At 34.8% G+C, this 16,335-nt stretch overlaps 1 protein-coding gene across 1 annotated transcript in view; it reads right to left on the bottom strand.

The window, feature by feature from the left end:
* Positions 1–1,673: 1,673 nt before the first annotated feature.
* The window catches only part of LOC150109966 (monocarboxylate transporter 9-like), a 63,607-nt gene continuing 48,945 nt past the window's right edge, over positions 1,674–16,335 (bottom strand). Inside the window, exons 6-7 of the mRNA XM_090400564.1 lie at positions 9,375–10,295; positions 1,674–2,804 (exon numbers count right to left, since the gene is read on the bottom strand). Of these exons, the coding sequence (XP_090256690.1) occupies positions 2,650–2,804; positions 9,375–10,295 (1,076 nt within the window). The 3' untranslated portion in view covers positions 1,674–2,649. The remainder of the gene's footprint in view (positions 2,805–9,374; positions 10,296–16,335) is intronic.

The raw sequence follows: 16,335 nt of genomic DNA, 5'->3' as shown, positions 1-16,335 counted from the left end.
ATTGCTAATAATTTTTATCTACAGATATATCCAAATCTATTTTAAATCACCTGTTCCACAGAGAATCAGGACTGGATGTACATTCGATGACAACAGGCTTTTTTTAATTATTATTATCAGTAGAAGTATTATTAATGATACGACAACATACACCTTTCCTGGTTTAGTTTTACGCTATTTTCTGTTCATATAAAAACAGGTTTTATTTCTGCTTAGTATTGTATTTAATTATTTCTCTCCTAACTTTATTAAGTCAGGTGTTTTTCTGTAGTTTCCTTGGCCACCTAAGAGAGTCGCTCGGTCTAAATATACAGTTTGTATGAATTGTATATTGTTTCAAATGACGGAACGAAAGAATAACCTCATTTCATTCATATTTTCCAAATCTGTGTTTTAAACTTATGATTCATATTAAATCTTCTTTGAAACATACGATCATTCATTAAAAATTTTATTAGACGAGAGTAATGGACACACTATGACACTTTTGGGTTTTGCTAAGGCTTTTGACAGAATACAGTATAGTAGACTATTGCATAAATTGGAGATTATGGATTTAGATTATAGAATATTAGCGGGGATAAGATGATGGCTGACTGACAGACATCAAAAAGCTGTATATGGTTATGGGAATCTGCAAGATTTAAGATAAACAATGATGTACCACAAGGATCAGTGCTTGGTCCACTGTTATTCGGTCAGTACATTAATGATATTGGGAAGGGTTTGACAAGCGACTTACACCTATTTGCTAATGATGCAAAGATAGGTAGGGTAATCAGGAATGATACTAATTTTGCAGAAAGCTTTGGATAGTCTGGAATTGTGGGCATGGGAAAATGGATGTCAGTTCAATGTCAGTAAATATAAAGTCATTCACTTCGGCGTGATTAGATATCCAATGTCTTATTATATTGGTAAGATTAGGCTAAAAGAAACTTATGAGGCTGGAATCTTGGAATTTTAATAGACAGGAAGTTGAAATTAAAGGGTCATATAGTGAAAACTGTACTTATAACTCTGAGAATAATGGCAATGCTGAAACGAACTTTGACGTAGTAAAGATAAGGAAGTTTTTTTCTCTTTACAAGGCCTTGATAAGACCTCACTTGGACTACTCTGAGAGGTCTGGTCTCCTGGTTTCCGTGGTGATTCTGATATATTGGAGAGAGAGTGCAAAGGAGAGTAATAAAATGATATCGGGGTTGCGGTTATTAATAATAATAATAATAATAATAATAATAATAATAATAATAATAATAATAATAATAATAATAATAATAATATTATTATTATTATTATTATTATTATTATTATTATTATTATTATTATTATAACATCCTATGTATAACCGACACTATTTCAGACAACAATATGCTGCGTTAGGCTTAGGTACCCATGAGATGGTTGCACTTGCCTGCCTCTCTTCACCGGATGACCTTTATAATTACTGATAGTCTTTGAGCCGGCCGGATATATCTGATTGGCTACTGGTAGAGACTGAAAACTCAACTCAGTCCAAAAAGTTAGATAAATCTAAAATGGCTTTGCCTATTCTCTACATAGAATAAAAGGCATTAGTAGATTTAGTTATTTATATTTATTATATTTGCTGTGCGCTTTGTTTCGTTTATTTGTTGCTGTGTATTAAACCGGAAATAAATATTCAGATAAAAATACAGTTTTTTTTTTATTATATATCAATCCACTAAACGGTAGTTATCCCCCAAATGATCTTCAATAAGCTTATGAAAATCATAGAGGACATTAGTGAAAGCATTGCCAAAACAAAATGAAACAATTTTAGTGCATCTACGAAAAAACATTATTTTTGATTACATGAATTTTTCGATGTAGGTTAATTAAATTGCTTAATTTCATTTATGAAATCTAAGTATTCAAACAAAAAAGCAAATCTTATAAATTTTCATTTTAAGAATTAAAATGTAACAACAACAACATTCTCATTGCACCTATGGAATACATTACTAGCTGTTGCCAAATAAAAACTATAAAATTTACTTAAGATATTTACAGTACATTGGTCAATAACCAGGGATATTAATAAATATACTGAATTTGATTAGAAGATTTGAGAACATCTAGATTGGCAATGGTATGAATTAACTTATTTCTCGAAGTCATATTGAAAACTTATGAGTTCATCTAACCACACTCATCTTTTAATTTTTTAAATAATGCTTTCTATTGTTTCTTTTTTGATATACATATTAATACAAAAAAAAGTATTTTTTTCTAGTCAAAAAATCTATGGTCAAAGATGAAGGTTTGCACGCGACGAAAACGTGCTTGCTAAAGAACTCCTTTTTAATTCCATGAATATTCCAAGACATCAGAATTGAAACTTCCACTCTACTTATGCTACAGACTCTTTTAATGCGACTTTTTAATATTCCCAAGACGGAATTTTCATTGACAGTATGTCAAACCTAGTAAAGATTTCTTTCCAGAATCTTTTAAAAAATTACTTGAAGAGTTGTTTTCACATTTACGTGGACTTCATGCAGATCACAAGAAACGTACTTTTAGGGTAGCCACACACATTTGCTAACGGGTAGTCATAAAATAATATTTTAAATCATTAATTCGTTTCGTTTCGTTTATTGTTATAAACGTTATGCACTTTATTCAAGAAAAATTTTGTTCTTGTGGAAGTTGTTGATACTTGGGTTGGCACCTCTTCAGAAGCGGCTCCATAGCCCACAGAAAAGCACAAAATCCAGAAATGCTCGCCAGAAGATAGAAAAAATAATCATAAGACCCTAGAGTGTCTCTGAAGAACCCTGCAATGCAAATAAATAATTCATAAATAAAAAATAGTAAAATTAGCAATTTCAGTAATTAAATGGGAATATGAAATAAATTTTGTAAATATTGATTATTCAATTTTGGGAAATTTGTTTAAAGGATTTTACAGATTATTAATCGTATAGGGTTTTTATCAGTCTATATCAGTGTGTCCCAATACCTTTTTGTGTATTGGACGTTTATGTATCTCTTTCAAGATTTCGTTAACACACATTACTCCCTCTGAAGTAAAGACAATTTGGGAGAAGTTATAATAATATTTCCCTCAAATACGAATTATTATGAAGTACTTATTTTTGATATTTGCGTTTATAATAAATTACAAACATGCGAAACAGTTTTTATTATTAACAGGGGATCTAACGGAGGTCAGTCTGCCAAGAGATGCATTTTGTTTGAAATTTTTAGATTTCTTGGTTATTGAGGAATTAATTATAGAATAAGAATATGTTTATCTGCGAAAATACGGTGACAGTTAAAAACATTAATCAAAATAAAAAAAAAACATGTCACCTTTGTGCAAAATGGGGAAAAGCGTCCCTTTAAATATATATATTTTTTAAATATATAATTTAATTCTCATTATTTATGCGTAATTGGAAGAAGATGTTTACGGAGTAAAGTCCGTTTCTTTAGCGCTAAAAGTGAATTCATTCACATGATGTCAAACAATATTGGCCTTTTATGAGACTTTAATAAACAAAATTATTGCAGGATGCTAAGTGTAAAATGCAAAAGTATGAATACAAAGTTTTCCTAGATAATTTCCGTAAAAAATAATAAAGAAATATAATTTTCATTAATTTCGTAAAATTTTGAAAGTCTAGTTTTAGAGCCTGTGTAGCTCAGTGGATGTGGCCTTTGTACACCACGGTGCTTGGCCGCACGAAGGAAGACTTGGTTTCGAGTCTAGTTGGCGACTAGAGGAAATTTTTCTAAGCCTTTTTTCGACAGGTTCCCGAGTTAGTCGATCTCTGGCACGGGCAAGCGGGTTTTTCGTCCCGCAAACTCAAGAAAATCTACCGTAGAACCCACATTATTTCAGACATTAAATATATTGTGTTAGAGATAGGGACCACGAGATGGCGGCACATTTGACCCGTCTCTCCTCATTGTGTACCGCTTAATTAGTGATAGCCTTGGGCCATCTATCTCTCTGATTGGTACCAGTGGAGATTGAACTGCCCACTCAGTCTCCAAAAGTTAGATAGGGCTAAATGGCCTCGCCTACTTCCCGTATACGGGAATAAAAAGGCGTTAGCTGATGATTTAGTTTTGAAATTAAAGTCTTTATAGATTAACTGTGAATACGCGCACATTTTTTAAAATTTTGTTATTAATAACTGAGCGTTTTTTTTTTTGTTTCTTTGCTTGCTCATCTATCATATCATATTTGAATAACTGTAATTACTTCGCGCACGCACACACACACACACACACACACACACACACACACACACACACACACACACACACACACACACACACACACACACACACACATGAACCCCTCAGCCGGAACTAAAACGCATTTTATGTTCAAATAATCTGCTAAAGAAGTTGTATGGATCTTCAAAAAAACACCCCTCCTGCTACTTCGTAATAGCGTAAATCCTCGATCATTTTCGAACCTATTGCCTTTTCTCTCACTTTCATCCCCCACAGATTCTACGATATGAAATAATCGTCAACATTGTTGATATGACACTCTTTCGTCATGAAAACAAACGGAAATAGAGCTACAGAAGTTGCACCTCCTATACGCTGTCTTCCCATAATTGATAGGTTTTCGTAACGGTTTTATCAATATTAATTTTGCTTTTTATCAGCATGCGTTTCATAAATGTTAATTAATAACAGCTTCATCAGTTTTATAAATAGCAGCTAGTTTTAGTACATATTATATCAATAATAACTTGTTTACTTAGTTCATATCACCTCATTGGTCATCCAGGTTTTATTATAAAAGATATGATACCGTTCGTCAAAAACGTAAATAGAAGATGAAAATAAGACACAGAAAGTTAGAAGGGTTAACCAGTTATAGCTGTGAACATACCGAGAAAGACAGGTCTCTTTTTTTTTTTTTTTGGCTATATGGGTGAAACAAGAATGCTTTTCATATTCCCCTTTTCATATTTCTTCTACAGATAATTTTCATTATCTGTAGAAGAAAATGTGTGGATAAGGTGTTATTGAGCTATAAGCTCTGGTCATGGTGGGGTAACAGCAATAGCCGAACCTCAGTTAAAACTTAATTGGCTACAGCATTGCCATCTGTTACTTTCTAGAATTTTTATCTTTTTGGCTAGATTGGTGAAGCAAAAATGCTTTTCATATTCCCCGTTATCTGTAAAGAAAATATGGATAGGGTAATATACAGCTATAGGCTCTGATCATGGCAGGAGGGTAACAGCAATAGCCAAGCCTCAGTTAAAACTTCATTGGCTACACCATTGCCATCCATTACCCTATTACCCTCCCTGGGTACCCATTTTAGTCGCCTCGTACGACATGCATGGGCTACATTGAGGCTATGTACATTAAGGCTAAAAATTCCTCTCACCACACGGGGAGCGGAAATTTTATCCTTATAGTCCTTATAAGGACTGGCTTAAAGGGGAGAAGTAAGAATGTTTCATCTTCCCCGTTATCTGTAGAGGACAGTGTAGGGAAAAGGTGTTATTGAGCTATTAAAGCTCTGATCATGGCAGGAGGGTAACAGCAATAGCCGAGCCTCTGTTAGAACTTCATTGGCTACAACATTGTCATCCATTACCCTCCAAGGGTTTCATCCACCTCTCCTATGCCAATGACACCAGGAATTTTTATCTGTTATATAAGGAATTTTATCTGTTATATAACAGATGGTTATATAATGCAAATTTATATAAAATAATAGGTGTTGTTAACTTTGGTTTCTTATCAATAAAAAATATAAGAATATATAAAATTAAAGAAAAAACAATTTGAAATTATAAATTATAATTTGCTTTATAAAGAATATTAGGTGTTAGGAAAAAAGGACAGTGAACAAAGTGTCTCTTGGTTAGTAATTTTTAATTGTGATCTGTGTGATAATATCCAAGTTGGTTGGTGACCTCTCAGTTGGTGACACCAGAAACGCTGGGTAGACTTCCTGTAAGCTAACGCCTGGGACATTCACCCGATATGTGGATTTTTGGCTGATTACGAAAGGAGTAAAAGATACTGAAAAATCATGTAGTGACACATTCATTCATTTTTCTTAAAAACACGTTAGGAAGCCTGTCGGTGAAAGTCTTCGAGATAGCCCACAAGCTAAAGAAGGAAGAAGTAGGCAAACAAAATAACAACTCGAAAGAAACCCCTGATTGTATATACTTGCAATGTTCGTATCCTCTTGAAATGTGTAAAATTTCGTAAACTTTGAGTCGGAACAGACTCTGCAAGTCTTGATGCAATCTGCATCCAAGAACACAGGCGGAGGTCAGATTTTGAATGAAATGAAGCCAATCAAACTGGAAAAATAGACTTTGATCTATGTATCCTCAGACAAATCTGGTAAGGAGGAATCAGAATCCTAGTGAACAAAGAGATGTATAGTGGAATCTCATTAATTTCCAAAGTCTCCGAGACAATAATGGAAATAACTTTAAAATCTAGCTCAAGAGCAACAGTAATCTGTACTTATGCGCCCACCGAGACTTCAGGTAAAAACTCTAAGAATTCTTTCTGCATTCAGCGTTAAGACTTTTTCAACACACAATCTCCACATAATTGCTGGATATTTCAATCACATAAATTATCTTTTCAATCTGCAAAGCACATTTCCACAGAAACTTGAAAGAAAATGAACCTGGAAGCATCCAATTGGAAGATGATCACAAGCTGATCATGTTTTAATCAATGGAAAGCGGGTGCGATCAACTCCAAATTGCAGAACTGACAATAATGTGGCACTAAACTCCGATGATAGAATAATAGGTAATTATATTAAACTTTATCTCACTGTTTTTAACCCTAAAACAGGAATAGCAAATAAATATTACTGGAATGACCTAAATCTTTCTACCATACAAATTCGGTATAAAGAAGCACTATAAAACAAACTAACAGAAGACCCATTGCCAAAAGATCATTCCAGAATTTTACCAAACATATTGCACACACCATACATGAAGAAGAAGAAACTAAATCGAACTAGAAAAGAAAATGAAAGGAAAAAAGAAAAAAATTTGGTTCATCAAGGCTTTATCTTTTAAGGGAATGGGTAAAACAAACCACTAAAGAATTGATAAAGAAACTCCTGACATTAAGTATCAATATAAGATTAGAAGGGTACACAATCTGTATACTCAGCTAAAGGAATTAAACTATCAAGTATATACGTGGACTTTCTAAATGACAAGGAAAAGAATTTCAGGCTGTCCAGAAATTGGAGTCATATCAATATACTTATAAAACCACAGAAATGAACCAGATAGCTAATTCTTTATGCATCAAAGAAAAGTAGTCCAAGACTCTAAGAATCAAAGTTAAAATCGCAAGATACTCAAAGACAAAAATAATCAGCTCTTAAGTTGGAAGAGCTACTTCGAAAAACGATTGAATAATTCATCAGTGAACTTTACTAGAGAAGCATTGCCAGAAATAATAATCCAAACAGAACGACCCATCAGTGTAACAATTTCCAATGCAAGAATTTGCTTTGTAAAATTGTTACACTGCATTCAATTGTTACACTGCAATCAATTGTTACACTGCATCCAATGCAGGCACTGCATACACTGCCTGCATTGGATGATATAACAGCAGAGGTTATTTTATAGGGAAGAAAAGAAATTTGGAAACAACTGTGAAATATATTTGATACGTCCCGAGTTATATTCAACAATTCATCACAATGGAGAAAAAGCCTAATGATGCCAGTTCCCAAAACGTAAATCTAAGCAAGACAGAAAATTAAAGAAGAATCACATCCTTCCTAACACACTCAAAATATATTACAGGATGCTTCTAAACCGAACTGAACCTACATGACACCTCTTCTCCTCATCTGCTCAAAAATCAAGCAGGTTTTTTGAAAAACAGAAGCACCGTTAAGCACATCCACTGCCTTTAAAAAGGCTGCTAAAATGAGCAAGAAACGAGAGATAAAAAACTTAATTTAATCTTCACTTTATATTTTACAAACTCCCTCGATTCGGTCAATAGACTGAAATGAAAGCAATCAAAGCAGTAGCAGAACCCATCAGAACTACGATGAAAACGTAATGGTTAATGGAGAGATAACAGCAAGCTTCCCTATTTCCAAGTTCTTCAGGGAGACGCTTTGACACCATATCTTTTTATTATTACCTTTGATTACTTATCAAGACACAACTAAAGCTTATTAGCTGTCTTTGTTTTTCGGATGATGTACTGATTAACTCTAACATTCAGATTGTCCAAAAAAGAAACGAAATCAAAAAACTCTTTAATTCCATAAAAATGTAACTATTATCTGAAATCCAATCTCATCTCCACAAATGCCACAACAAAATTCATCTCTACAAAATCACTAGTCGATCTATATTTACATATGGAGCCCAGACATGCAGCTTCACTACTCAACGAGCAGTTATTTATTTATTTAGCGTATGATGATGCACCGGCCGTGAGGCGTTTTACAGGGAAGTGCGGCACCATCTCAACGCCCCTCTCTCTTAATTTTATCCGGGCTAGGCACTGGCACAGCTGACGAATCAAGCACATGGCTGGGTCTTAAGTATTCATGACTGTAATTGCCTATTCTAGTGGATGAAAAACAGAGTTTCCGGTGGGAAAAAAACCCCAACCATCGCATGAGTCTGGCTAACTCACCAAAGAGACTAGATAAAGGTTCTGCTCATCACTGACGGGAATCGAACCCAGGTCTTTCTTACCAAACCAAAGGGCTTCGTTCATACCGAATGAGCTACGGAGGCTCAACGAGCAGTTAATATAATCGGTGGCTTTAGAACAACATGCTCTCGATCAATACAAGGATGAATATGACAAAATCACATTCCTGATACTCTCATTCTTGAAGAAATACAGCAACGGCTCCGGAATCGAAACAGTTCCGTAAAGTCAGTGGAGCTCATTGGGACACCATCTTCAATCCAACTTCGCCTACTTTCAGTGCTCTTTCAACTAATAGATATACAGGAAGAGAAAGAACCGGAAAACAGTTTCAGCAATACATAAGCAAATTCCTTTTCGAAGATGAGGATCATGAACCATCTAACATTTACCATTTCGCACAAAACAGAGCTACTTGACTAACTCTCATCTAGTAGACTTTATCTGCAATGGCTTTTGTTATAGAAATATTTCTGTATATATATATATATATATATATATATATATATATATATACACATATACATACATATAGTTACCTCTTCATATATAAATAAACGATAATGCCTGAATGATTGGTATTTTAAATTCGCTGTAATCGAAGGTAATATCCAATAAACAAACACACCAATACAAAAATCACTGCAATTAATATAATTATTTTCAACTGATATATTTACCAATAGTAGGGGCAATTAAAAAGAATATTAAGCCAGCAATGAAAGATATCCAGCCCATCGAGGTTGCTTGATCATTCGGCATATAATGAGCTACAAGAACAGAAAACGTGACCCTGATGGCTCCTTCAATTATACCGGAACAACAGGCCATCGAAAAAATACCCACATGCCCCTTTATAAACGCAAATCCTAGCATAATTCCTCCTTTCAAGACGAAGCCAGTCAACATAAAATTTTTTATGGTCACGAAACCTCGATCTGTTATCCACCCAAAGCAAATACGACCCAGTAAGGTGCTAAATGCAGAAACCGAGATGAGATATATGGCTGTTACTTCTGGTATTCCTTTGTCCATTCCGACTTCTACGATGATAGTAGCCAAGCTGAGGCATATGAAACCAAACCCTCCTTGGGTAATACCTATGGCAACGTACAATGGTGTACTGAAAAATCGAAAGAAGTTTTTAAAAATATTTCCTCTCTTATTTTTCTTTTTTTCTTGTTCAGGTGGCAAACTGTCGGAAGAAGTTCCATAAGTAATGTGGCCATTGTGTATTGGGGATGATTCCTCAGGAACAGCTTTATTTTTTCGGGTACTCCTGGGAGTTGTTTCAGGATGAACAATGGCCTTGGTCTTGTTATCACTGGAAAGAGGGCTACTTTTGTTATTTCTTCTCTTGATCCACGAAGGCGTTCTGAGAAACATTCCTGATGGAATTAGATGCATTGCTATGCCACTCAGGATGAGAAATGTTCCCTGTAAGCCGTATTTTTCGATGGAAACCTCGGTGAGTATTGGAAGTACTAAAGCACCAACAGAACTTCCTGCAAAGGCAAGTCCTGTTGCTGTCGCTCGGTGTTTAACGAAGTACTGATTTAAGGACACCATCGGTAGAATTCCACTTAGCCCAAACCCTAATCCTAAAAAAAGACACACAATAAAATAATACTAAATTAGAACATATACGAACAATCAGAACAAAGTGTTAATATTATCACCTGTTAATATAATTAAAATTATATTAACATATTATAATCTAAATTATATATTAATTAAAATATATTAATATGTGACACTTCTTTAAGAATCTTCTTAATATTACTAAAACTTAATATTAATATACAGATGTTCATTCTCTTTTATTAGTAGTGCATCCTCTGCATATTGAGGATATTTGTTTATTCCACCTACTGAGATATTTCTTTGTATTTCAATCGCGCATGATCCTAAACTACAATAGTGATAATACACATTGTTGTCGGACATGTCCTCATTTTATATGTGTCTTTTGAAAGTGTGTTATTGCAGAGTGTTGATTCTAATATAAGTTTTTTTCCCATTCCTACTACTTTTGAATCCCGTTCGCTGGTTTTTAAGATTTCCATGATTTTTTTATGAGAGTTAGTGTCAAATGCATTTTCAAAATCTATGTGGCAGAGGTAAACCTGATTTTGTATAGCATTTGATCTTTTGGGCCCAATTTGAGTTGTATTATTGCATCGCAAAAGTTTTTTTTCACTTTACAGTACATCTTCTTCTTCATCTTCCTCCTTTCCAATAATAGGCCTAGTGGCCTGTTGCGGTCTCTTCCACCTCTTTTCAAAGGTTGTCCTCTATTCCATCTCCCTCAATGTCGATATCTCTGTATCTTTCTGGGGAGTCTTCCTTCATCTCGCTGTATAAAGATCGATAATGTGATCTAAAACAGATATCACCTTAAGTTTCTTTGAGATGTTGCATTTCCTTTGAAGTTCAGCTATTATATCCAGATGTTTTGCGCATGATCAGAGCTTATCAGTCGTTTTCTATCTGCTTGAGTTATGGTCCAGGCTTCTGAACCATATGTTAGGATAGGTCTTGCTATGGATTCTTATTCTTGTTTTCTTGCTTATTAAATTTAGGTTAAATATCTAATTTATACTTTTTGTTATTCCTATATAATTGGTTATTTTATATTGCATGTTTTTTTTTCATAAGATAAATAGATTATTTTATATCCTCTGAAAATAATTTATTTTCAGAGGATATATATTTGTTAAAAATAATTTCAAAAAATGGGTTCAAGAAAACGTAAAATTGCAGACGAAGAAAGAAGGCTTAATGATGAATGGAAGAGCAAGTATTTCTTTATTGAAAATAGGGGTAAGCCCCTTTGTCTTATTCGTCATAAAATTGTTGCAGTTATGTAAGAATATAATATCAGACGTCATTACGAGAATGAACATGATAACCAATACAAGGATTTGAACTATGAACTTAGAAAAAATCCAATTAATAAATTACAAGCTTCTTTGGCTCCTCATCAAAACATATTTAACAAGCAAAGTATTCACAATAAATAGATTGTTCCTGCTATGCTTGCGGCCCGATTGTTGAAAATAAAAGTTGAATGTGGCCCGCGACTTTGAAAAGGTTGCCGACCTCTGCTTTATAGTATTTAATCCAGTCCTCCAAAGGCATGATATTGATCTTGATCGATTCTCTTAAGATGTTACATAACACATGTATAATGTGTTATCACATTATTCATGTATCTTATAAATTTATATGTTTGTGTTTGAGGTTTATCAATATTGTTTTCTAAATGGTTAACAAAACTGTTCCATTGAACACTATATCTTTTACGTCTTTCTCTTTTTGTTGTTGCTCTTTTGTGTTTATATTCAATTTCAACCTCCATTTTTTTGTGCTTTATCATTTTATAGGCCTTCCGTTTTTTCATCTATGATTTTCCTGATTATTGACATCTGTCCTAGTTACGAAAACCTTTTATTTCCTTTTTCCTTTTTTTTTTTCATTTCTAAGATTTCTCAGGCTGTGTCTCCTAAAATATTTCAGAGATTATTCCATTTTCATTAACAGATTCATTTGTTAGTTGTTTCAGTTACAGATTCATTGCTGTTATTTTTCATTTATATTTTGTTGATATAGTTTTCTTTTATCGGAGTCAGATAATGAGCTAACTTTGAACCTATGTTCTCTGTTGTCTAATAGATATCGGTACTTTATCCAACTTTTTTTTTTTTTTTTTGGGGGGGGGGGGGAGAACATATTGATGTCACACATAAATGATGATCTTTTTCAATTTCAAAACCTCGGAAGACTCGAACATCAAGAATGAATCTATATATTTTATTATATACTATATTATAGTCTACTAGGGGGGGCCTCTCCCCTCACTCCTGTGCCCCCCCCCCCCGAGTTCCGGACTGATAGGCCGATTCTCCTTGAAATCTGATGACTGGAATTTTGAAGACTCGATATGGGGTTCCGCCCCCCCCACCCGACGACGCCTACGGATCCCCCCCCACCGAGTTCCGGACTGGTAGGCCGGGTCTCCTTAAATTCGGGATGGGGGGTTTCAACCCCCCTCGGCGCCCAACCCCCCCGAGTTGCGGACTGGTAGGCCAGTTCTCCTTGAATTTTGATGATTCGAATTTTGAAGACTCAAAAGGTTGGGGGGGTTCTCCCCCTCTCCCCCCCGGCGCGCAACTCCCCGAGTTCCGGACTGGTAGGCCGGTTCTGCTTGAATTGTGATGACTCGAATTTTGAAGACTCGACACTCAGGATAGTCCCTAAGTTTCAAAACGTTTCAAATAACTTGACAAAAAACGTGACACAAAAACGTTACAAAAAAAGCTTATCATTTTATATTATAGAGTAGATTAACAGATTTCGATCCTCTTGCTGACCCTGTGAATTTATTATTATTATTATTAATATTATTATTATAATAATTATTATTATTAATTATCCAATGCCAAACGAGAAGAATGGAAGTGCCTAAACTGTAGAGAGAACAAAAAAACGCCGCCACCCACGGCACAACTGATTACACCGGAGACAGAATTGGACGATGATCTGAACAGACAACAAACTACCGGTGAGTCTTATAATTTGAATTCCGTAAATTTATTGCTAGAAAAAGGTTTAGAAAAGATAAAAGCCAGCTTGGTAGATCTTGTCCAAGAACTATTTGATAAACAGCATAAACAAATAACAAAAAAAAAAAAAAAATAGCGAATATGAAAAGTTTGCTAAATTTAATAATTCAAAAGTCGAAGAAGACTTACAAACGTTAAAAGACATTAAAACCAGCATTAACGCATTAACTGACAGGCAGCACAAATTGATAAAAGACACATCGGAACTCCGTCGAGAATTTAATTCCCTGAAACTACAATACGAAGTTTTAAACCAACAACAACATAAAGAAGACCTTGTCATAAATGGTCTTCCAGAAACCGAATCCACAGAAAATCTCAGAGACGTAGTTTTAAAGTTAGGCCATGCAATTGACATCCCGCTACAGCATAATGATATTCAGACCATAAATCGAATTCCCAGGAAGAACAGAAAACAAGGCTCGCCACGACCCTCACCAGTCATAGTTCGTCTGACAAGCAAGGCTACAAGAGACAATCTCATAAAAGCCAGCAGACTGAAAAAACCAGTAGTCAAGGATTTAAATGCATCGCAAGAAAATACGCCAATCTTTCTATCTGAGTATTTAACACCTTTTAATCAGAATCTTTTGTACCAAGCAAGAAAAGAAAAAACAGAAAAAAAAGTATCAATTTTTATGGATCAAAGACGGCAAAATATTCCTGAGAAAGTCATAGACTTCAAAGTCTATACAAATAAAAAGCTCGGAAGATATAGACAGGTTGCCAGAGTGAAACAAAAGACTCCAACTTAGTTGAAAAAGAAGATCTCAACACAACAAAAATGAATGTGAAAACCATCAGATAGATGTAATTATACCAGAATACATCAGTAATTATACTTTCGAATCGCTTGATGCATGGAAACAACACACAGTACAAGCGAGAGGTCTCTCAATCTTGCATATTAACATCAGAAGCATCCGAAAAGATTGGTTATTGTTACAGGCTTATCTGAGGAATTACACTGATATTATTGATATATATTGGTTCTTACAGAAGTATCCATAACTAATGACGAAGCGGCTGCTTTCCAAATTCCAGGCTTCCAACAACATAGATCATGCCGCCAAACAAAAAGAGGGGGTGGAATATTAATATTTATCAAACAAAACTTAATAGCAAAAGAAACGGCCAATCAGTTTGAGCATGCTGAAACCCTTTGCCTCAAAATCACTAATACCACTAATACACACAGCATCCCATAATATAAATGCTATTTACAGGCCACCAAACCAAAACATGATAAAATTCCTGAACGAACTCAATTGCTGGCTTTCAAGCCAAGAAATATGCTCAACCAAACACCTAATGATAATTGGCGACATAAACATAAATATTGCAAACGAAATCCAGAACAACACTGTACAATACCTAGACACACTATCAATGTATAATCTAATACCAAGAATAACATCATGTACCAGAGAAGAAATATTCGGAAATACTATCACTGCTTTCTGCCTAGATCATATAAACATCCGAGCACCACCAAATAGTTACACTGCATCAGTCATAAAGTGCAAAGTAGCAGACCATTACTTCACCTCTCTAAACCTGCACACCAAGACAATATCCATGCAATGTCCCACAGAAGAAAAGCGACAGAAAACAATAATAGATGAAGAAATAGTCAACCACGAAATAAGAAAACAAACTGGGAACACCTGACATCAGATTCAGCAGATATCTTACAAAACAACATTAAACTCACACTTGAGGAAATATATAAGAAAGCTACAAAGAAAGTCAGAATTCGTTCAAAAACAACACAAAATCCTTGGATAACACAAAAATTAATCCTAGAAATACACAGAAAGGACGCTTTATGGAAAGAATTAAAGCGATATCCAAATAACATAGCTTTAAAAACTGAATATAAGATAACAAGGAATCGCCTTACAACACAAAGCAGAAATGCAAAAAGAAGCTACTACAGAGACAAACTAACATCTGCACAAAACAACATGAAACAAACCTGGCATCTGATCAATGAGATGCTATACTGTGCTCCCAACACCACCGCCTCCGAAACCATAAAACTCAGCTTCATGAAAGACGCAAAACCTATCCAACAACTAGCAAATGACTTTAACCAATACTTTGCAGACTCCATCCAAGAACTACACAGAAATATTCCCCCAATCACAAAACGTGATCCTTCACTTGGACCACAATCAAAACAGACATTATGGTTCCCAACCATAAAAGAAGCAGAACTTCTCTCTGCAATAAATCAAATCAAACCAAACAAAGGTCCAGGAATAGATGGTATTAGACCTAAAGATATAAGAAACATGCAACTAGTTTAAGTCCTATCCTACTAAAACTAATAAATAAAATATTTAAAACAGGACAGATACCAAGTATGCTAAAGACAACCATAATTACACCCATATACAAACATGGAAAAAGAAATTTAATCAGCAATTACAGACCCATAGCAACATTACCAATTATCAATCAAATTGTGGAGCGGATCATACTGAAGAAACTCACGGCACAATCTGAGATCTTTCATATTATCCCCAAAACACAATATGGTTTTCAGAAAAATAAGGGAACAACATCTCTCTTGGAAGACTTTACAGACGTAATTAATACCCCCTTAGACAAAAACAAAATTGCCATGGTAGTCTTTATTGATCTAACTAAAGCATTCGATACACTTACACATCGAACCTTGTTAGAAAAGCTGAGGCATGTTGGAATAGACGGGCCTCTTCACAGGTGGTTTACAAACTACCTTCAAAATAGAAAGCATATCACGCGTATCGGGTCAAACCGAAGCAGAGAGCTACCAGTAACCTGTGGAGTACCACAGGGAGCTGTACTCTCCCCAACTCTATTCAACATTTACACGCACGATATTAATCAGCTACCACTCAACGGTAAGATATTCCAATACGCAGACGATACAGCAATAATATCCATCCATAATAATGCAAGCGTAGCCCAAACAAATATGCAACATGCCATAAATCTGATCATAGACTGGCTCATGAAAAACTCCATA

This window comes from Typopeltis vanoorti, chromosome 1 (assembly GCF_054136105.1).
Source record: "Typopeltis vanoorti isolate ZY-2024b chromosome 1, IOZ_Tvanoo_1.0, whole genome shotgun sequence".
NCBI lineage: Eukaryota > Metazoa > Arthropoda > Arachnida > Uropygi > Thelyphonidae > Typopeltis > Typopeltis vanoorti.
The sequence above is the reverse complement of the archived record's forward strand: the minus strand, read 5'-3'. Positions and strand labels throughout refer to the sequence as shown.